Source organism: Cuculus canorus, chromosome 4 (genome assembly GCF_017976375.1).
Source record: "Cuculus canorus isolate bCucCan1 chromosome 4, bCucCan1.pri, whole genome shotgun sequence".
NCBI lineage: Eukaryota > Metazoa > Chordata > Aves > Cuculiformes > Cuculidae > Cuculus > Cuculus canorus.
Genome location: NC_071404.1, coordinates 1620525 through 1642253, shown reverse-complemented (window position 1 = coordinate 1642253; position 21729 = coordinate 1620525). Strand labels below are relative to the sequence as shown.

The 21729-nt window shown below is 50.3% G+C and overlaps 1 protein-coding gene across 3 annotated transcripts in view; it reads left to right on the top strand.

The window, feature by feature from the left end:
* Positions 1-21729, top strand: part of EXOC6B (exocyst complex component 6B) — a 363401-nt gene that overhangs the window by 333442 nt on the left and 8230 nt on the right. For all 3 annotated transcript variants that reach the window (XM_054065132.1, XM_054065131.1, XM_054065129.1), the window contains one exon: positions 16974-17086. In XM_054065132.1, the coding sequence (XP_053921107.1) occupies positions 16974-17086 (113 nt within the window). The remainder of the gene's footprint in view (positions 1-16973; positions 17087-21729) is intronic.

Sequence of the window (21729 nt, the reverse complement as noted above, 5' to 3'; positions counted from 1 at the left end):
CCTTTATTTCCCCACAAATTGCGTTCTAACAGGGCGATAAGTCTGCGTGCACATCATAAAACATCTCTTCCCAGGATTTATACCCGAGACATCAGCTCAAAGGTGATTTCACAGCAGCAGTTCCTCTCCTTTCTCTCCTAACCCGCCTCTTGGCATCCAAACTCCTTTGTTTATACCTCTCCAAGGTTGTGACAATAAGCGCGAGGCCATCCAGAGGTTACTGTGACACTGCGTAAGGAAAAGCCTTTCCTTAGGTTCAACAAGGCCAAGGGCCGGATCCTGCACTTGGGTCACAACAACCCCGTGCAGCTCCAGGCTTGGGAATAAGCGTGTTTGCTTTTAGCAGACGATATCTACCAGTCTCTTCTTCCCAGCTGGATTAAATACCGATTTTCTTGTGCCTCTGCTTCTCTGTAGAAAACACTAAACGGCTCTCACTGTTTCACAAACGCTGGGTTGAGGCTCTGGAAATGCTGGGTTATTTTTTCACGGGTGAAATTAGTTTTGCAGCTGTTGCCACCAGATAGGAGGAATGATACGGTGCTGTTGGAACAGGTCCAGAGGAGGCCACAAAGATGACGCGAGGGCTGGAGCACCTCTGCTATGAGGACAGGTTCCTGCGTCGTTCAGGTGTTTAAAGCCTTAAAGCAAACAAGCCCAATCTTTTTGTTTCCTATATAAAAAATACAGCCCAAAGAAGTAGCTCCGAAACCAACCTGGTTTGGAGCTCAGATGTCCTCGGATGTCCTGGGCTGCATCCAAAGCAGCGCGGCCACCAGGGTGAGGGAGGGGATTCTGCCCCTCTACTCAGCAATTATGAGACCCCACCTGGAGTTCTGAGTCCAGTTCTGGAATCCTCAATGTAAGAAGGAGATGGAGGGGTTGGAACGGGTCCAGAGGAGGCCACAAAGATGATGTGAGGGCTGGAGAACCTCTGCTCTGAGGGTAGAAATACAGTCATCTTCTCTAGGTGGAAAGCACCATGCAAACTTGTGAACCTGTGTGGAGGGTTTGATGAGGCTCAATAGATTCTGTTCTATTCTGGCCCTCTGCACTGCTTTGGTGAGACCTCACCTGGAGTATTGTGTCCAGTTCTGGAATCTCCAACATAAGAAGGAGATTGAACTGTTGGAACGGGTCCAGAGGAGAGCAAGAAGAAGGTGTAAGGGCTGGAGCACCTCTGCTCTGAGGCCAGGCTGAGAGAGTCGGGGTTGTTCAGCCTGGAGAAGAGAAGGCTTCCAGTATTGAAAGGGACTCCAGGAAAGCTGGGGAGGGGCTCTTGATTAGGGATCACAGGGATAGGACGAGGGGGAATGCCTTTAAATTGGAAGGGGGAAGATTTAGATGAGACATTAGGAAGAAATTCTTGATGCTGAGGGTGGGGAGGCCCTGTTCCAGGTTGCCCAGGGAAGCTGTGGCTGCCCCATCCCTGGAGGTGTTCAAGGCCAGGTTGGATGGGGCTTGGAGCAGCCTGATCCAGCGGGAGGTGTCCTTGCCCATGGCAGGGGGTGGAACTGGATGGGTTTTAAGGTCCCTTCCAACCTAACCCATCTGATGAGTCTATGAAGTCGTCGCAGGGCTGAGCCTGCCTCCTGCAAAGCCAGGCAGGGGCACTGCACCGTGTTTTCTGTTTACAGTAAAGCTTAAAGAAATAAGCATCAGTTACATAGGGGGAAAAATGAGAACGCAGTCAAATTGGACCCCAGGGCAAGGCTCGCTGAGAACAATAGACCTGCTAAACAAAACCGCCGAGGGTAAGGAGGAAGTTATCATGAAAAGCGGGGGATATATTAGTTTAGTTTAGAGTGGTTAAGAGAAAAAAAAAAGGAAGGTATTTCAAGCACTTGAACTTGAGAGTATCTGTTTCGCCGCCCAGACGCTCTTCTCTCCAACGGCCGAGTGACCTCTGCAGCAGGAATTGCCGCCGCCGCCAGCGCGGATGCTGAGCTCTCCCTTTCCTTACGTGTCAGCCGGGAGATGAAGAGGCGGCTGCCTCTGCCTCCCGTCACACGTGCGTCTTGAAAAGAACTGGGTGGACAGTGATGGGCTGCACCGCCTTGCGTGAAGAGGGCAGCCAGAGTTTAGGAGGCCGTGGCCTGAGGAAGGTTTCCTGCTGGGTGAAGAGACCGCTGGACCTGTGAGCGTTCCTTGTTGCTCTTTTCTTTTTGCGCTTTCTTGGGTCTTTTGAGCAGAAAGATGTACAAACCCTCCAGGAGACATCGTGGTGGCACCTGGAGCTGCTCGCTCCTGCGGGAGCTGCTGCAGAGCCCGCACACAGCTCATTGCATGCACAGGAATCATAGTATCATTAAGGCTGGAAAAGATCATAGAATCATAGAATCATAGAATCATAGAATCATAGAATAGTTTGGCTTGGAAGGGACCTTAAAGATCATCCAGTTCAAACCCCTCTGCCACAGGCAGGGACATCCCACTAAATTAAGCTGCCCAAGGCCCCATCCTACCTGGCCTTGAAGATCTCTAAGATCATCCATTCCAACCAACCACATGCCTACTAAACCATGTCCTGAAGTGCCCCATCTACACGTGTTTTGAACCCCTCCAGGAATGGTGATTCCACTGCTTCCCTGGGCAGCATCTTCCAATGCTTCATATCTATGTGCTTTTTCAATACATCCCGGGATGGTGACTCTACCACTTCCCTGGGCAAAAAGAGCAGAAGATAGCACAAGAGCTGCTCTCTCTTCTCTTCTATTCCCTCAAACAGCTTCTTCTCCATCTCCTACCCGTGCTGGTGCACACCGGGTTGATTCCCAGCAGCTCCCAGCATTTCCGTCGCTCCCCCTGCCCGAGGATGCCAGGAGGAACCGCGCTGATAATGCTCATTAAATTTATAGCCGCATCGCACTGTAATGTTTAATCAAGGTTACGTGACTGTGTGCTGCCGCGCAGGGTACAAGTTCAATGCAAGGTGAATCTTGTCTGAGATAATCTGAAAGTTCATTCGGAGGTGAAGGCAGCGGCAGCTTCTCATAGACCGGCTGGGGTTAGCGAGAGGTCACCTCTTCTTATGGTGGTTGCTTTCTTTTTTTTTTTTCTTATGCCCTTTTTTTAATGTGTAAACAAAAGGAAAAAAAAGCAACTTTGCACAGGACTTGGCATCAGCTGAGCAAGAGGAAAAATAGTTGGGGCGTGCTGGTGTGGTTTATCCCCGTCGGGGCTTGGAGAAGGTGATGGTGGTGTCTTTAGGGACAGCGGGAGGGGTTTCATTCAAATAGCGTGGGTTTCTGCTGTGGTGGAAAGTTGGGATCCTAATTGCTGCGCTCAGAAAGGTGTCACTGAGTTGGTTGTTCCTCTGGGCAGTGGGACCTCCCAGAAGTCTTGACATCAGCCGAGCGATAGGGAAAATAGTTGGGGTGTGCTGGCCCCCGTGGTGTGGTTTGGTACCCAACAGGGCTTTACAGAAGGTGATGCTGATGTCTTTAGGGACAGTGAGAGCAGTTTAATTCAAATATCATGGGTTTCTCCTGCGGTGGAAAGTCAGGACCCTTATTGCTGCGCTCAGAAAGACGTCACTGGGTTGGTTGTTCCTCCTGGCAGTGGGACCTCCCAGAGGGCAAACACCGTGCAATGCCCCTCACCAGAGTATCTGGGCGTCATGTTATGGAATCATTGAATCATGCAGTCATGGAATCATGGAATAGTTTGGGAAGGAAGGGAGCTTAAAGCCCTTCCAGTTCCAACCCCTGTGTGATGGGCAGGGACACCTCCCACTGGACCAGGCTGCTCAAAGCCCTGTCTGACCTGGCTTTGAACACCTCCAGGGATGGAGCATCCACAACTTCTCTGGGCAACCTGGGCCAGAGCCTCAGCTTTATTTTCCTCAGAAAGATGGCATTTACAGTTATTTCCCCATATCTGATACTGTCAAGGCGACGATGGTGGTGGTTTGTGCATCGGCTTCTTTGTAGGGTTTCAACTTTTCTGCCCTCTCTCCCTGCTTTCCTGCGTTTAGGAGGTTTTGTGGGGTTTTTGTGCTCTGGTTAACCCTTTCCATTCCTTACTCTTTATATTCCAGACCTGCTACTGAGATATTAGGGTTTTCCATGCTATTTCTTAATGTTTTCACTGGAGCTGGTGGTGTTGAAGCGTGGGTGAGGCAGGGCGGTCAGGTAAAAGCACGAGGCTCTCTGCACTGTCTATAGTGACAGAGAAGGTATTTCTTTATACAAGTGGTACCTACACACACAATGACACCAGGCTGAGTGCTGTAGTTGCCACACCGGAAGGACTGGATGTCATCCAGAGGGACCTGGATAGGCTGGAGAAGTGGGGCTCTGAGAACCTCATGAGGTTCAACAAAGCCAAGTGTGAAGTCCTACAGCTGGATCAGGGCAATCCCCAGTTTCAGTACAGGATGGGGGATGATTGAGAGCAGCCCTGAGGAGAAGGACTTGGAGCGCTGGGGGAGGAGAAGCTTGACATGAGGTGGCAATGGGTGCTTACAGCCCAGAAACCAACTGTATCCTGGGCTGCGTCAAAAAAAGCGTGGCCAGCAGGGAGGGAGGGGATTCTGCCCCTTTATTCCTCTCTTATGAGACCTCATCTAGAATACTGTGTCCAGTTCTGGAATTCTCAACATAAGAAAGATATGGAGCTGTTGGAATGGGTCCAGAGGAGGCTACAAGAGTGATCAGAGGACTGGAGCACCTCCCATACGAGGACAGGCTGAGAGAGTTGGGGTTGTTCAGCCTGGAGAAGAGAAGGCTCTGAGGAGATCTTACAGGGACCTTCCAGTACCTGAAGGGGCTACAAGAAAGCTGGAGAGGGGCTGTTCATAAAGGCCTGTGATGATAGGACGAGGGGGAACGGGTACGAACTGGAGAGGGGCAGATTTAGGCTTGATACAAGGAAGAATTTCTTCACGATGAGAGTGGTGAGACACTGGCCAAGGTTGCCCAGAGAAGTCGTGGCTGCTCCATCTCTGGAGGTGTTCCAGGCCAGGTTGGATGGGCCTTGGGCAGCCTGATCCAGTGGGAGGTGTCCCTGCCCGTGGCAGAGGGGTTGGCACTGGATGGGCTTTAAGGTCCCTTCAAACTGAAACTATTCTATAATTCTGTAATTCCATCATGTCGTGACCACAGCGCAAGAGAGTCTTTTACCTTTAGCAAATCCAGCTTGTCCTCTCTATAATGGCTTCAAGAATCCTTCTAAGAATAATTATCTGCAAGCTGAGCTCTTTCCAAGCATTACATCCCAGATTTGCTCTCCATAACCTTGGATGCTGACCCCAAGCATTTAGCCAAGCTCCATCCTTGCTGGGCAGAGCAATGGGTGCACCTCCCGGCCTTGCCTACCCAAGATCTGAGCCAGAGAGGCCACCAGGGGATGCTTCTAAAGGAGACATCTTTACTTCAGCAATGAATACCCCTTTGTGATGGTTAAATGGAAACGCAAAGTGTTATTCAATAGCGGTCCCTGAAGAATGCTCTTCCGATGCTCTTTCATTTCTTTTGGCTGCTGCCCAGTATTGTCTCTTTGTCTTGCGCAGGTTGTAGGGTTTGGAGGGTAGAAATACAGTCATCTTCTCTAGGTGGAAAGCACCGTGCAAACTTGTGAACCTGTGTGGGGAATTTGATGAGTCTCAATAGATTCTGTTCTATTGTGGCCCTCTGCTCTGCTTTGGTGAGACCTCACCTGGAATCTCCAGTTCTGGAATCTCCAACATAAGAAGGAGATTGAGCTGTTGGAATGGGTCCAGAGGAGAGCAAGAAGATGGTGTGAGGGCTGGAGCACCTCTGCTCTGAGGACAGGCTGAGAGAGTTGGGGTTGTTCAGTCTGGAGAAGAGAAGACTCTGGGCAGACCTTGGAGCAGCTTCCAGTACTGAAAGGGGCTCCAGGAAAGCTGGGGAGGGGCTTTTTCCAATGTACCAGAGTGAGAGGACGAGGGTGAATGGCTTTAAATTGGAAGGGGAAAGATTCAGATGAAGCATTGGAGAGAAATTCTTGATGCTGAGGGTGGGGAGGCCCTGGCCCAGGTTGCCCAGGGAGGTCATGGTTGCCCCATCTCTGGTGGTGTTCAAGGCCAGGTTGGATGGGGCTTGGAGCAACTTGATGTGTCCCTGCCCATGGCAGTGAGGTTGGAACTGGATGATCTTTAAGATCCCTTCCAACTGAAACCATTCTATGATTCTATGACTTAATAATTCATGCCAATTGGCTGCTGAATTCATTGGGACAGAGTTTCCTTTTGTTCTTCTGGCCATTCATAATATCCCCTTTTCTGAGTGCTTATCGCTAGAACCGATTGTTTTTATTCCAAACCGTTGAAATCCCGGTGGGTTTGGACCAAATCATTTTCATGCCTTGTTTTGTTTTTCAAGCAGCTTGCACAGGGCTTTGCAATGGTCACAGAAACTTGGGATTTCCCTAGAATTCAGATTAGCCTTCCCTGCAGGCAAACCTCCAGTGAATGACTAAAGCCGTGGTCCTGCACCATCAAAGTCAGCAGAAGTGTGAATGAAGCCAGTAGGGACTTTCCAGCCATCTTTAAGACTGTCACCAGCGGGATGTGCTAATCCTCAGCGTCCCCACCCTTGTTCTCAAGCTGCTTTGCATCACTTCTCTTGAAGCCCAAGGACCTTTTGTGGCTCCTTCATGTGGTTTCTTGTCGCAGGCTGGGAGGAGAAGGTGGATTCCTCAAAGCTGCGTTTAACCCAAAAGGGAGTTTTTTGCTATAAGTGAGGAAGTGACCTACAAGCAAACATTTTTTGAGCGAAATTGTATTTGCTACAATTTTAACAAGAAGCTTGGAATAAATGACCTCTGAGTCAGGAGAAAAATCATAGACTCAGAGAATCACGGAATGGTTTGAGTTGGAAGGGACCTTAAAGCCCATCCAGTTCCACCCCCTGCCATGGACAGGGACACCTCCCACTGGATCAGATTAAGCAAAGCCCCATCCAACCTGGCCTTGAATATCTTCAGGGATGGGGCAGCCACCACTTCTCTGGACACCATGCACCAGGGCCTCCCCACCCTCACAGGAAAACTTTTCTTCCTAAGATCTTATCTCAATCTCCTCTCTTTCAGCTTAAAACTCTTCCCCTCATCCTGTCCCTGCACTCCCTGGTTCAGAGCCCTTCCCCACCTTTCCTGGAGCCCCTTTCAGTCCTGGAAGCTGCTCTAAGGTTTCCCTGGAGCCTTCTCTTCTCCAGGTTGAACAGTCTCAACACTCTCAGTCTATCTTTCTTTGAGGGATGCGCCAGCCCTCTGGTCATCTTTGATGCCCTCCTCTGGACTCGCTCCAACAGCTCCCGTTCTTACTGTGCTGAGGACTTCAGGACTGAACAAAGGACTCCAGATGAGGTCTCACCAGAGCGAAGTGGAGAGGCAGAATCCCCTCCCTCACCCTGCTGGCCTTGCAGCTTTTGATGCAGCCCAGGACACGGTTGGCTTTCTGGACTGCAAGCACGCATTGGTGGCTCATGTTGAGCTTCTCATCCACCAGCACTCACAAGTCCTTCTCCTCAGGACTGCTCCCCGTCCATTCTTCACTCAGCCTCTATTTGTGATTGGGTGCAGGATCTTGCGCTTGGCCTGTTGAACTTCATGAGATTGGCACAAGCCCAGCTCTTGAGCCTGTCAAGGTCCCTGTGGATGACAACTCAACCCATATAATCACAGCGTTACTTCAAAGCAGGTGGAAAGCCAGAGCTTTTCCTCCTAATAAATGATGAACATTTGCAGATGAAAAAACAGGCGACCTTTCTGTACACACGGCTCAGGCAAAAAGCTTTTTGGAGACCTTCCTTGGAAATCTGATGTAAGAAATGGAGAGACCTTATCGTCGTCTATAACTCCCTGAAAGGAGGTTGTAGCGAGGTAGATGTTGGTCTCTTCTCCCAGGTGACAGGTGATGGGACGAGAGGGAATGACCTCAAGTTGCACCAGGGCAGGTTCAGATTGGACATCAGGAAAAATTTCTTCACCAAGAGGGTTCTGAGGCCCTGGCAGAGGCTGCCCAGGGAGGTGGTGGAGTCCTCATCTCAGGAGGAGTTCAAAAGCTGTGTAGATGAGGTACTCAGGGATCTGGTTTAGTAGTGGACGGGTACTGTTGGACTCATTGATCTCAAAGGTCTTTTCCAACCAAGCAATTCAATGGTTCTATGAATACAAAAACCTGTAATCAGGCAATAATATGAATCTGAAAATAATACAGACTGGACAGATTAGGGCTTTGTTGCTCTCAAACCTCTCTCTGTTACATGCTGTCCCATCTGCCATAAATCTTTCCAGATTTTTCTCCTGTTTTTTTCCAAGAACAGCTTTGCTTTTGCAGACACAAACAAACAGAGAAATGAGGAAGATGGAATTGGTTATCCTCCCTCCAGCATGAGCTTTCAGGAGGAAAGACAGCTCTGGTGGGACATCTGCCCAGAAGACCTGGAGAGGTCATAGAATCATAGAATTATTAAGGTTGCAAAAGACCTCTAAGATCATCCAGTCCAGCTATCAAGATGACACCAACATTCCTCTTAAACCATCTGCATGTATTGTTAAGCCCTCCAAGGATGGTGCCTCCACCACGACCCTACGCAGCCTTTTCTAATACCTCATTTGAGCATTGAGTTATTGTGTCTTACAGAGAGGTCTGAGCAGGTTGGACAGGGCTCTCTGATCTGCAGGAACTCCATCCTGCTCTTGCAGACAGGTGTGGTAAACACCTAAAGTGAGATTGGCCTTCCCTGAGCTCCTAGTGCATCAATCCCTTGGCTTTGTGCATCACCTTGGCTTGTGCAACGTCAAGTTACTGCACATGCACTCCACCCCCTCGCACAACATCCACCCAATGTATAGGGTGATCCAATTTACCCATTGGTGATAAATCAACTCCTGCTTTCATTTCAGCTATGATTTTGCCCTCCACGTCTCTCAAAAGTCAATGAGCAAGCATCATGTTCCAATTCCTGGTGCCGTTTCTTCTTAGCAATGCTCTTGTCCAAACCCACGTCTCTCCGCGGATTAGAGTCTTTCTTTCTCTTTCAGTTTTACTTTCCCACAAGGCTTAATTGAAACCTCACCAAAATAAATTATTTTGAATGTATTAGTCTGTGGCTTCTGATGTTGGAAACTCTTTGGGCTTTTGTGCTCTGTAACAATTACCTGCTGACTGGTGGAAGGGGCTGCTCAGCCGGTGGTGAGAATGGGTTGTGGACACGTTTAGGCATGGCCAAAGTGGGAATTGGCACTGGTTTGAATTCGGTAGTTTCTGGTGCTTTTATGGAGGTACTCAGCAGGACCAGGACTTACCTGAGTGTTTTCTGGTCCCACTGGAAGTGTCTTGTCCTTTCCTACTGAGATGGTGGTAGGACACAGTGCTGCCTTCCTCTAACCATCTTATCACTTTCATCAACCACCTTCTGTCTTGACACCTCACCTGGAGTCCTCTGTTCACTTCTGGAATCCACAACAGCTGTTGGAACAGGTCTAGACGAGGCCACAAAGATGATCCAAGGGCTGAAGCCCCTCTGCTCTGAGGCCAGGCTGAGAGAGTTGGGGTTGTTCAGCCTGGAGAAGAGAAGGCTCTGGGGAGACCTTAGAGCAGCTTCCAGTACTGAAAGGGGCTCCAGGAAAGCTGGGGAGGGACTTTTTCCAAGGGCCTGGAGTGATGGGATGAGGGGGGATGGCATTAAGTTGGAAGGGAGAAGATTGGTATTGGACATTAGGAAGACATTTTCCGTGCTGAGGGTCGATATGCCCTGGCCCAGGTTGCCCAGGGAAGCTGTGGCTGCCTCATCCCTGGAGGTGTTCAAGGCCAGGTTGGATGGGGCTTGGAGCAACCTGATCCAGTGGGAGGTGTCCCTGCCCATGACAGTGAGGTTGGAACTGGATGGGCTTTAAGGTCCCTTCTAACCCAAACCATTCTATGATTCTATGATCAATGGAGCTCTGGTGTTAAATCGGTAAAATGAGCTATTTAAAGAGAAGCTCCTGGTAGGTTTGGAAGCTAACGATGTGATCTCTTGCAAACTGAAGCGCTGCTGATTTGTAGAAGGTGTCGTGTCGCAGGCTGTTCATTCTGAATGCCACCAGCAACAACCGGCAAATCTAATCTCAATCTCCCCTCTTTCACCTTAAAACTCTTCCCTCTTGTCCTCTCCCTGCACTCCCTGATCAAGAGCCCCTCCCCAGCTTTCCTGGAGCCCCTTTCAGTACTGGAAGCTGCTCTAAGGTCTCCCGATAACCTTCTCTTCTCCAGGATGAACAACCCCAACTCTCTCAGCCTGTCCTCAGAGCAGAGATGCTCCAGCCCTCGAATCATCTTTGTGGACTTACTCCAGCAGATCCATGTTTGCTGCCGGTGTGCAATTAAGTTGCAGTCGTACTTTCCCCTCTGTTTTCCGAGAAAGATGTGAAAACATGCCTTTGCTTTTAACTTTGAAGAGTTTAAATCGGTGGTATTGCACGGGGAGAGGAAGGAAGTGGTTTTTAAGGTGGAACTGAGGGGGCGTGGGGAGAAAGAGCTTCTCAGCCCCTGCAAAGGGGAGCTGGGGTCATGGCTGGGAACTGGTTCCCAGTTGAATTCTTTCCTTCCTGGGTTGCCTTCTCTTGAATCACCGCACAATCACAGAATGGTTTCGGTTGGAAAAGACCTTTAAGATCATTGAGTCCAACCGTTGATCCAGGCCCACTAACTTTGCCGCTACAACATGTCCCCAAGTATGATATCTGCTCATCTTTTTAAACACCTCCAGGGATGGGGACTCAACCGCCTCCCTGGGCAGCCTCTGCCAGGGCCTTACAACCCTTTCAGCAAAGAAATTTCTTCTAATATCCAACCTAAATCTCCCCTGGCGCAGGTTGAGGCCATTTCTCCTGTCCTGTCACTGGCTACCAGGGAGAAGAGACCAACTCCCACCTCGCTACAACCTCCTTTCAGGGAATTGGAGAGAGCGATGAGGTCTCCCATCAGCCTCCTTTTCTCCAGACTAAACAAGCCCAGGTCCCGTAGCTGCTCTTCAGAAGTCTTGTGCTCTAAACCCTTCCCCAGCTCCGTTCCCTTCTCTGGACACACTCCAGCCCCTCAGTGTCCTTCTTGGAGTGAGGAGACCAAACTGAACCCAGGATTCGAGGTGCGGCCTCACCAGTGCTGAGTCCAGGGTGACTGTCTCTTCTCTGCTCCTGCTGCCACGCTGTTGCTCATCCAAGCCAGGATGCTCTTGGCCACAGTGTTTGAGCGAGAGCTCCTGTGTGTCTATAGAACCAATTTTTATTGTTTTCAGTACGATTGTCTTGGTGGCACACTCAAATCATTGTCCCTTTCTTCATGTTATACATATATATGTATAGGTGCATATACACATGTACCTGGATTCTTTTGTCCAGTTCTGGAATCCCCAATATAAGAAGGACATGGATCTGTTGGAGTGAGTCCAGAGGATGCCACAAAGAAGGGCCTACAAGAAAGCTGGAGAAGGACTATTCATAAAGACTTGTAGTGGTAGCATGAGGGGGAATGGGTATGGACTGGAGAGGGGCAGATTTAGGCTTGATATAAGGAAGAGTTTCTTCACCATGGGAGTGGTGAGGCCCTGGCCCAGGTTGCCCAGGGAAGTGGTGGCTGCCCCATCCCTGGAGGTGTTCAAGGCCAGGTTGGATGGGGACTTGGGCAGCCTGAGCCAGTGGGAGAACAAGTCTTACGAGGAGCGGCTGAGAGAGCTGGGGTTGTTTAGCCTGGAGAAGAGGAGGCTGAGGGGAGACCTTATTGCTCTCTACAACTACCTGAAAGGAGGTTGTGGAGAGGAGGGAGCTGGGCTCTTCTCCCAAGTGACAGGGACAGGACAAGAGGGAATGGCCTGAAGCTCCGCCAGGGGAGGTTCAGGTTGGATATCAGAAAAAAATTCTTCACAGAAAGAGTCATCGGGCACTGGAACAGCTGCCCAGGGAGGGGGTCGAGTCGCCTTCCCTGGAGGTGTTCAAGGAACGGGTGGATGAAGTGCTGAGGGACATGGTTTAGGGAGTGTTAGGAATGGTTGGACTCGATGATCCAGTGGGTCCTTTCCAACCTTGTGATTCTGTGATTCTGTGTCCCTGCCCACTGCAGGGAGTTGGAACTGGATGAACTTTAAGGTCCCTTCCAACCCAAACTATTCTATGATTCTGTGATCTGAGGGCTGAAACATCTCCGCTGTGTGGCCAGGCTGAGAGAGTTGGGGTTGTTCTGCGTGGAAAAGAGAAGGCTCTGAGGAGACCTTAGAGCAGCTTCCAGTGGGGTGGAACTGGATGATCCTTAAGGTCTCTTCCAACCCAAACCCTTCTATGATTTTATCATTCTGTGATTCTATATGTGTGATCCTCTCTCTCCCTGCTCTTGCAGCAAAGACTCTTCTCGCGTCGGGGCTCTTTTCTTCTCAGGAAGCTGCAAGTTCTCAGCCCTGCTCTGCGCACGCAGCACGTCTGCAGCTTTCGGAGCTTATTCCACTTTCATGTCATCATGGTAAAAGTTCCTCTTCCCCCCCTCCCTTTCTTCTTTTCCTTTTCCCCACAGTGGATGTGCTGTCAAGTTTGATTTATAGCCTTGAAAAGGAGACTTGAGGTTGAAGAATTAATGGTATTTGCATATTTTATTTGGAATCTCCCCTGGCAGCCCAGCGCCGCTGTGCAGCCGGGTTTTTCCTTTCCCTTTTTTTTTTTTCTTCTTTTCTTTCGCTTGTTCAGATTTAGCAGCAGAGGTGAAAAGTTTAAACAGTAAAACCAATAAAACCACATTTATGTGACAGATAAATCGCTTCGAGACAGCTTGCCCTCAGCCGTCAGGCTTCCTCCTGCAAGACCTTTCTCCTATGGAGCACGACCTGCGGGAAAGACCTGCAGACGCCGGCGATGTCCCGCGCCGCGTGGCAACTGGAGGCCAAAGGTGCCGGCCTCGGCTTATCTTCAGACCTGCCTCACCAGCAAGATGGATGTGGGCAAAGAGTTGTTAAATACACAGGCCATCAGTCACTGTCGTGAGGTGGCCGCGAGGAGTCTGGGTCTCCCAGTGCTTGGGGAAGGTCCAGGACAGGGTGGGAGCAGATTGAGGATGGAGCTTGCTTAGAGTCATAGAATCATATTGGTTGGAAAAGTCTCTTAAGGTCATCGAGTCCACCGCGCATTGTCAAGTCCACCACTAAACCATATCTCCAAGTGCCACGTCTCTATGTCTTTTAGAACACCTCCAGGGATGGTGACTCCACCACCTCCCTGGGAAGCCTGTTCCAATGCTTCGCCACTCTCTCAGTCAAGGAATTTTTCGTAATATCCAATCTGAACCTCTCCTGGCACAACCTGAGGACGTTTCTTCTCATCCCGTCACTTATCATTTGGGGGAAGAGCCCAGCACCCACCGCACCACAATCTCCTTTCCAGGAACTGCAGAGAGCGATGAGGTCTCCCCTCAGCCTCCTCTTCTCCAGCCTAAACAGACCTAGGTCCTTCAGATGCTTCTCATAACCCCTGTGCTCCAGCCCCTTCTCAGCTCCGTTCCCCTCTCTGGAGATCCTCCAGTCCCTCAATGTCCTTCTTGCAGTGAGGGCCTCAAAACTGAACCCAGGATTCAAAGTGTGGCCTCACCAATGCTGAGTCCATGGGGATGATCCCCGACCCACTCCTGCTGACCCTACCATGGCTGATCCAAGCTAGGATGTTATTGGCCACCTGGGCCACTGCTGGCTCATGTTAAGCCACTGTCAACCAATGGCCCCAGGTCACTGGGGTTTGTCTCCAAAGTTCTTGTTGCACACTTGTAGCAATGTGTGAGCTACCTGAACAGTGTGGCGTATGAGGGTACAACCAGAGAATCACAGAAGGGTTTGGGTTGGAAGGGACCTTTGAAGACCATCTCGTCCATCCAGCCCTTCTTTCATGGGCTGAGGCGTCTTCCACTGGATTGGATTGCTCAAAGAACCATTCAGCCTGGCCTTGAAGACTTGCAGGGATGGGACAGCCATGACTTCTCTGGGCAACCTGGTCCGGGGTCACAGAACTATCATCGTAAAACATTTATTTCTTGTGTCCAATCTAAATATGTCTACTTTTGGTTTAAAACTGTTGCCTCCTGTCCTACTGGGCAAGTAAAACTTCTCCCTCCGTCTTTGTTATAAGCTCTTTTTAAGCACTGGAAGGCAGCTATAAGGTCTTCCTAGAATCTTCTCTTCTCCAGGCTGGCTGACCCACCCCAACTCCCTCAGCCTTTCTTCATAGCAGAGATGCTCCAGCCTTCAGACCAGTTTCATGACCTCCTCTGGAACTGCTCCAACAGGTCTGTAGTAAAGCAGGTCCCTAGAATAACTTCCTCTGACCATCCCTTCATGCTGATGCCAGCATAATGGAAGGTCTGGTGGTGTACCTTCAACATCGGCAAAGCCCAGTCCTGCCAGCTTCATGCAGGAGAGCTCCATCACTTCAACCTGGCTGAGTCGGACTGAGTTGAACCAGGACGGCCATGGCTGTTGGGCCAAGGGCTGTGTGCCGTCTCAGCCACTCATCGCCTGGCCCTGGTGGGAACAGCAAGCATTGGGTTGACCTCCTGAGTGGGAGCTCAAGAACTGAGCTGCCATGCTCTCTGTGAGACAAGCGTGGGAGGTTTCTCCAAGTCCCTCCCTTACCCATCTACCTGCTTCCCTGAGACTCTGCTGTCTCCACTGGCCTCTAGTTTATAACACCTCCCAGTGCTTTTTGTTTAATGGCCTCAAGTTGCACCACGGGAAGTTTAGATCAGATATTAGGAAAAAATCTCTTTACTGAAAGAGTGGTGAAGCGTTGGAAGGGGCTGCCCAGGGCAGCGGTGGAGTCTCCATCTCTGGAGAGGTTCAAAAAGTGTGTAGGTGTGGCACTTCAGAACGTGGTTTAGTAGACGCGGTGGTGTTGGGCTGACGGTACTGGATGATCTTAGAGGTCTTTTCCGACATTAATGATTCCATAGTTCTATGAATGTTGGGATTAGTGCGGGTATGCAGAGAAAGCTCTTTTAGAATTGTTTTGAGGAGGTAAAAGCAGCAAGGACTTGCTAAGTAGTATTCTTAAGCGCTCCTTGTTTATACTGTGAAGGCTATCGTGGTTGAGATGTTCCTGCAACTGAAGTGAGCATTCAAGCATCTTTTAGTTGGCATCGTGGTGTTGGGCTGCCGGTTGGACTGGATGATCTTAGAAGTGAATCTCAGTGATTCTATGATTTCTTCTTCTAATCATCACCTTTATATTGTGGTTCTTCTTTTACCCCTTTCTCCTGGAGCTTTATTTCCACTCCGCATGAAGCTACCTGGCCTCTTGACGGTCCGGCCATGCACTTTCTCTGGCAATAACTCGTGCTGCTTTGTTTGGGGTTTGCCAGAGGCACGTTCAGCTCCCCCCAGGGGCCACCAGCAAGAGGACTTGAGTGCGTTGGACGGTATCCGATTTAAGCTGTACAACCATGCAGCTTCCCACAGCGGCCGGCAAATCCGATAGAAGAGTTTTGGCCCCGCTGTGTTGGATGAAAAGAGCCTGTGAAATCATATTTAAGGTTGTCTCTTGAAGGTGCCCTTTGGAAGAAAAAACCTCCTGTCGATGATGTTCAACTCGGGTTTGTAGTTAACACAATGGACCCTCCGTACAAAGCCGAGCGGGACCGCGGGCTGGAAAAGCCCTCTTAGGTCCCGGCTAATCCATCCCCCCCGCCAGCCTGAGGGATTGTTCCCGACAGCTTGTTTTCTTTGCCCTGACCTACATAGTCAAAAAGAATCTTGTTGCACATTTTTGTTTTGTACCTTGAGGTCTCGGAGGAGCCAAATCCCCTTCTTGGCGGGGCGGGATGTGTTGTTAAACAGTGTTGGAGGCTCCAGGAAAACCATGGAGACGAGGGGACAATGAGCCCTCTATGGTCTTCGCTTGGCTGTGGGATGGTCCTTCTTCTCCGGGCTTTGGCGGTGGGCGCCGGGACGTGCAGACGCGGGCGATGAAGACGTCCGTGTGTTTGGCAGCCAGTCCTGCAATAGAGTGGTCACAGCAGCTCTCCAAGGCAGAACGGTCAGGGGGGGAACTCAGACGCTCCTAATTAACCTGTTTTAGATGATGGAGACGAAGCCTGCATCTCATCCGTCCTCAGTGGGTGGGTGGAGGGGCAAGTTCTCTTAGGAGTGAGGAAATCCTCATGTGGGAAAGATGTGGGAGGTCCTGTTGGGATATTTTAAGGAAAATAAGTATGCAAAAAGTGGAGTGGAAGAGGGCATTTAGGAAAGCCGGGGTGTAGTTTGCTCATCCCTCACCTGAATGGGCTACTGAAGCGGTCCTTTATGGAGGTGAAGGGCTTCAGGTGTGAATTTCGGGTGTCTTGGACTGTCATGGGCACTCAATTATCCCCCTTTTCCTTCCTGTGCTGCTGGAGTTGACAATGATTTCTCTAACAGCTGGAAACCACCTGGGACTCCCAGTCTCCTCCAGTAGCTGCATTCACCTAAGATAAACCCTGAGCTCTTGGATGAGCCCACACCTCCCTGGGGAACTCTTGTTGTTAGAGATGCTTACAAAGAACCAGGAAGATGTTGAGATGGAGTGAGCGTGATGAGAAAACCTTGTGGCATCATTCCTACGGGAAAGCTGGGGAGGGGCTCTTGATCAGGGATTGCAGGGATAGGATGAGGGGGAACGTTTTGAAGCTGAAAGAAGGAGATGGAGATGAGATCTCAGGAAGAAATGTTTTGCTGTGAGAGTGGTGAGGCCCTGGCCCAGGTTGCCCAGAGCAGTGGTGGCTGCCCCATCCCTGAAGGGGTTCAAGGCCAGGTTGGATGGGGCTTGGAGCAGCCTGATCCAGTTGGAGGTGTCCATGCCCATGGTGGGGGGTTGGGTCTGAATGGGCTTTGAGGTCCCTTCCAACCCAAACTGTTCTATGATTCTCTGACCTTCACCAGCTCTCAGCTGAACCTTCTGCTTTCTCAACAGCTTTTTCAACTCTTCTCTTTCTGTTTGTTTTTCCTTCCCGGTGGCTGCTGCAGCTCTTGGATCTGTTCATCCAGTGGGACTGGTCAACGTATTTGGCTGACTACGGGCAACCCACGTGCAAGTATCTCCGTGTGAACCCAATGACAGCCCTCATCCTGCTGGAAAAGTGAGTGTGGGTCCAGGTACCCGGGACAGGTTTTCACTCCCATCTCACTTGGGGCAGGCGGACGTTTTAGAAGCTCATTCCATCATGCGTGGTACATGGATGGCGCAGACTGGGTAGAAGGAGGCTGCTTGTCATCCAGTGAGCAAAGCGTTCACCCCTGAGTGGGCAGAGAGAGCTCGGATAGAAAAATCCTTTTTCATTCCCCTAAGTTGAATTCCAGGTTTTGTGTCGAAATGCAGTGACTTGGCTGAGGATTTGTCTTTTGCTTCACTCTCATGTTGAGTTTTCCTTTTCTTAGAGCAGACCTCACTGCAGAGGTAGATCTCAAGCCCCCAAAATTCAGATTTGCTGGCCTACAGGCATCAAGATCTCCCTTCTCTTGGATCCATGGAGGGGATCAAGTGCTAAATGCTTGGCTACAGGACAAGAACCATGTCTTTAGGTGGCTCTGTCCTCCAGGGCTCGCCCTTAGCAAGAACATGCTCTTTGTTAAGGTTGAATCTGAGCCTCTTTGAAGCCTGTAGATCATGTGCTTTGCACAGCTTCACTCCAAGCCCTGGAGCTATGCTGAGGAGCAGTGCCAGGATGCGCTGGACGAGCACCATGTGGTCTCTGCTGGGCTTTGGGTTCCCTCCTGAAGCACAGCAAGGAACTTTGTGCCAGCCCTACGAGCCAGCAGCAAGGAGGAAAGGCTCATGACCCAAAGAGCGGGATTTGCTTTGCTTGTAAGCCCTCTAGAACGTGGGTGATGAGTGCCACCAGTCACCCATCCTGCCTGGATGATATTGCAGAAGCATTTGAACAACACCCTCCAACTCATGGTGTGAATGTTGGAGTTGTCCTGTGCAGGGACTTGATGATCCTTGTGCATCCCTTCGAACTCAGGGCATTCTATTACTCTATGAGGTGGCCCTGATCACCGTTTCCCTGGTGAAACCTTCAGGCTGTCATAGGGAGGATCAGCCCTACTCCTGCCACTTTGCTTCCATCAGACCTCACAGCTCCTCTTCCAACTGGTCTGACACCGAAGAAATCTGCCCCAAATGCTCATTAATTTTCCAAGCAGCCCATGCCATGAGCAATGCACTGCAAAGTCTTGCATAGATAAGAAAATTGAGGTAAGATTTAGATAGGTTTACCATGAAGTCAAACCTTGAGGAGGAGTTTGAGTTGGTTTTTGGAGTTCAATGTGCACTCACAGCCCAGAAGGCCAACCCTATCCTGGGCTGCATCCAAAGCAGTGTGGCCAGCAGGGCGAGGGAGGGGATTCTGCCCTCTCTTCCTCTCTTGTGAGACCTCAACTGGAGTATTGTGTCCAGTTCCGGAATCCCCAACAGAAGAAGGGTACGGAACTGTTGGAATGGGTCCAGAGGAGAGCAAGAAGATGGTGTGAGGCTGGAGCACCTCTGCTCTGAGGCCAGGCTGAGAGAGTTGGCATTGTTCAGCCTGGAGAAGAGAAGGCTCTGGAGAGACAGAGCAACCTTCCAGTATCTGAAGAGGCTTCAGGAAAGCAGGGAAGGGACTTTTTACAAGGACCTGTAGTGACAGGACGAGGGACAATGGTTTTAAATAGGAAGGGTGAAGATTTAGGTTAGACCTTAGGAAGAAATTTTTCCTGAGGAGGGTTGGGAGGCCCTGGTCCAGGTTGCCCAGAGCAGTGGTGGCTGCCCCATCTCTGGAGGCGTTGAAGGCCAGGTTGGATGGGCTTTGAGCAGCCTCGTCCAGTGGGAGGTGTCCCTGCCCATGGCAGGGGGTTGGAACTGGATGGGCTTTGATGTCCCTTCCAACCCAAAGCATTCTATGATTCTCTGATTTTCCCCAGCAGCATCCATGCTTGGTGCTGTTATTAAAAAGCCCCAAAGCCTTTCTCAGCTTGCTGGCCTTCTCCCCAAAAAGGATCTCATTCGAAGGGTTATCTTTACATGTCCAATTTGCTTCCTGGAGGCAGCCCTGGTGGTGTCAACTGTTTGGCACTTCCATCTCCTGTATCCTAGTGGCGTGGCATCACCCACATGGCATCACCTGCATGCTCCGGTGGGCTCTGCCCTGTCCCCACTCGGGCTTCAGGCCCTTTGGGGAGTCTCCATGCCTCATCCACCACCTCCAGCTCCACCAAGCCTCTGCACTGACCTGGGCTGTAGCTTCAGGCACGTCCACTCCAAGCCCACCTCCCCAAACCCTTTCCATAGGCTTTGCCACCAAGGCGAGATGAAATTCTGATCCGCTGGTTCGTTTTGTAACCTGTTTTCATCGTTATCTCTTTTCCTAATCACACATCTCTCCTAGGATATCACGAGTGTAAGTATGCTGCTTGCTTGGGCTTTTACCCTCACCTTGCAGTGACTTTATTGTTTGATTTAAATGGAGCACTAAATGATCTAAATGCAAGCTGCTTTTGAAACGGTTCCCTCCGGTAACTTTATCGTCTCAAATGCACTAATTAGAGCTAAAAGAGGAGCTTTTACTCTCTTGCTTCTTTTTTCTTATAGATTAATTTAAACAAAGCTGGGCTCTGTTGAAGGTGGTGTTTGTTGACAGGGGTGGGGACAGCGCAGAGCTCTGAGCTCTCTCTTTCCCTTCCTCTTACTTTTAATCGTTGCGCTAACGCACAGGGACCCCACAGCAGCCCTGCAGAGAGAGGGACTTGGGGTGCTGGTCCACGAGAAGCTCGACATGAGCCGGCAACGTGCGCTCGCAGCCCAGAAACCAACCGTATCCTGGGCTGCATCCAAAGCAGCGTGGCCAGCAGGGAGGGAGGGGATTCTGCCCCTCTGATCCTCTCTTGGGAGACCTCATCTGGAGTATTGTGTCCAGTTCTGGAATCCTCAACATAAGAAAGAGATGGAGGGGTTGGAACGGGTCCAGAGAAGGCTACAAAGATGATGCGAGGGCTGGAAAACCTCTCATAGGAGGACAGGCTGAGAGAGTTGGGATTGTTCAGCCTGGAGAAGAGAAGACTCTGAGGAGATCTTTTAGCGACCTTCCAGTACCTGAAGGGGCTACAAGAAAGCTGGAGAGGGGCTGTTCACAAAGGCTTGTGGTGATAGGACGAGGGGAAATGGGTATAAACTGGAGAGGGGCAGATTTAGACTGGACATAAGGAGGAATTTCTTCACTATGAGAGTGATGAGGAACTGGAAGAGTTTGCCCAGAGAAGGTGTGGCTGCCCCATCCCTGGAGGTGTTCAAGGCCAGGTTGGATGGGGCCTTGGGCAGCCTGATCCAGTGGGAGGTGTCCCTGCCCATGGCAGATGGGTTGGAACTAGATGATCTTTAAGGTCCCTTCCAACCCGAACTATTGTATGATTCTATGATTCTATGACCTCATTACAAAACAGGGTTCAGTTGTCCCAAAGCTCTGCGAGCACATACTTAAAGAAATAAAAGTGTCGCTCCTCCAAAGAGCTCTTTAGCTGCTCAAAAGCATTGCCTCCTTCTTCCAAAGCTGATATTCTTGGTAGCTGGAGGCACCACTTCATCACAGACTGGGTTTTTCCTGTAGCCAAATGCTGGAAAAGAAACAGGCCAGCATTTCTACTGGAAGGACATGGAGCTGTTGGATCAAGTCCAGAGGAGGCCACAGAGATGATCTGGGGGGTGGAGAACCTCCTGTACAAGACAGGCTGAGAAAGAGTTTGGGTTGTTCAGCCTGGAGAAGAGAAGGCTGCAGGAAGACCTTAGAGCAGCTTCCAGTACTGAAAGCTGGGGAAGGACTCTTGGTTAGAGAGTGCGGGGACGCGACGAGGGAAATGGTTTTAATCTAAAAGAGGGGAGATTGAGATAATATCTGAGGAAGAAGTGTTTTCCTGTGAGGGTGGGGAGGCCCTGGCCCAGGTTGCCCAGAGCAGTGGTGGCTGCCCCATCCCTGGAGGTGTTCAAGGCCAGGTTGGATGGGGCTCGGAGCAGCCTGATCCAGAGGGAGGTGTCTCTGCCCATGGCAGGGAGGTTGGAACTAGATGATCTTTAAGGTCCCTTCCAACCCAAACTATTCTATGATTCTGTGATCCGGTGGCTTTATCCATGTCACTCCTTTTTAATTGTTCCAACACATGCAAAAGTTTTCTTGCATGCAACCTGCAAGAAACATTTCATGCATGCAGCCTTATCAAAACCATTTAATGGAAATGAAGAGGTCCCATGGAATCAGAGATGGCTCCAAGGATACCCAGGATGTGAGGGGTCATAGGGAAGAGGATGCTCTGCTGTAAATCCTCCACACGGTACCTGGGGGTAACAGCAGCAGGCAGTGATGGGGAATGATGGGTCCAGAGTTAGGTGGAGGTTTCTGATGGTGCAGGTTTACTCTCAGCCCTTCTGATGTCCCCACATCAACTGTGAAGTAGAAACAGAACCCTCAGCCCTCTTGATGAAGGGCTTGGATACCCACTGGAGCCTTACAGCACTGCTGGAGGAACGGGTGTCCCATGGAAGGGTGGTTGTCTCCAAAATTTGTGATACTGGGACAACTCTTAACCTGTGTGACTCAAAAACCCCGCTTGCCATCAACACGATCCCTCGATGGTTGTTGTGGTGGAGCAGCTGGCAACCTGCTTGAGTTAAAAAGAATAGAGAAATGAAAAACAAACCATACTTATTTCGCTGGATAAAAGTGCTCCAGGGTATCCTGTTACTGTTGGGAAAGCA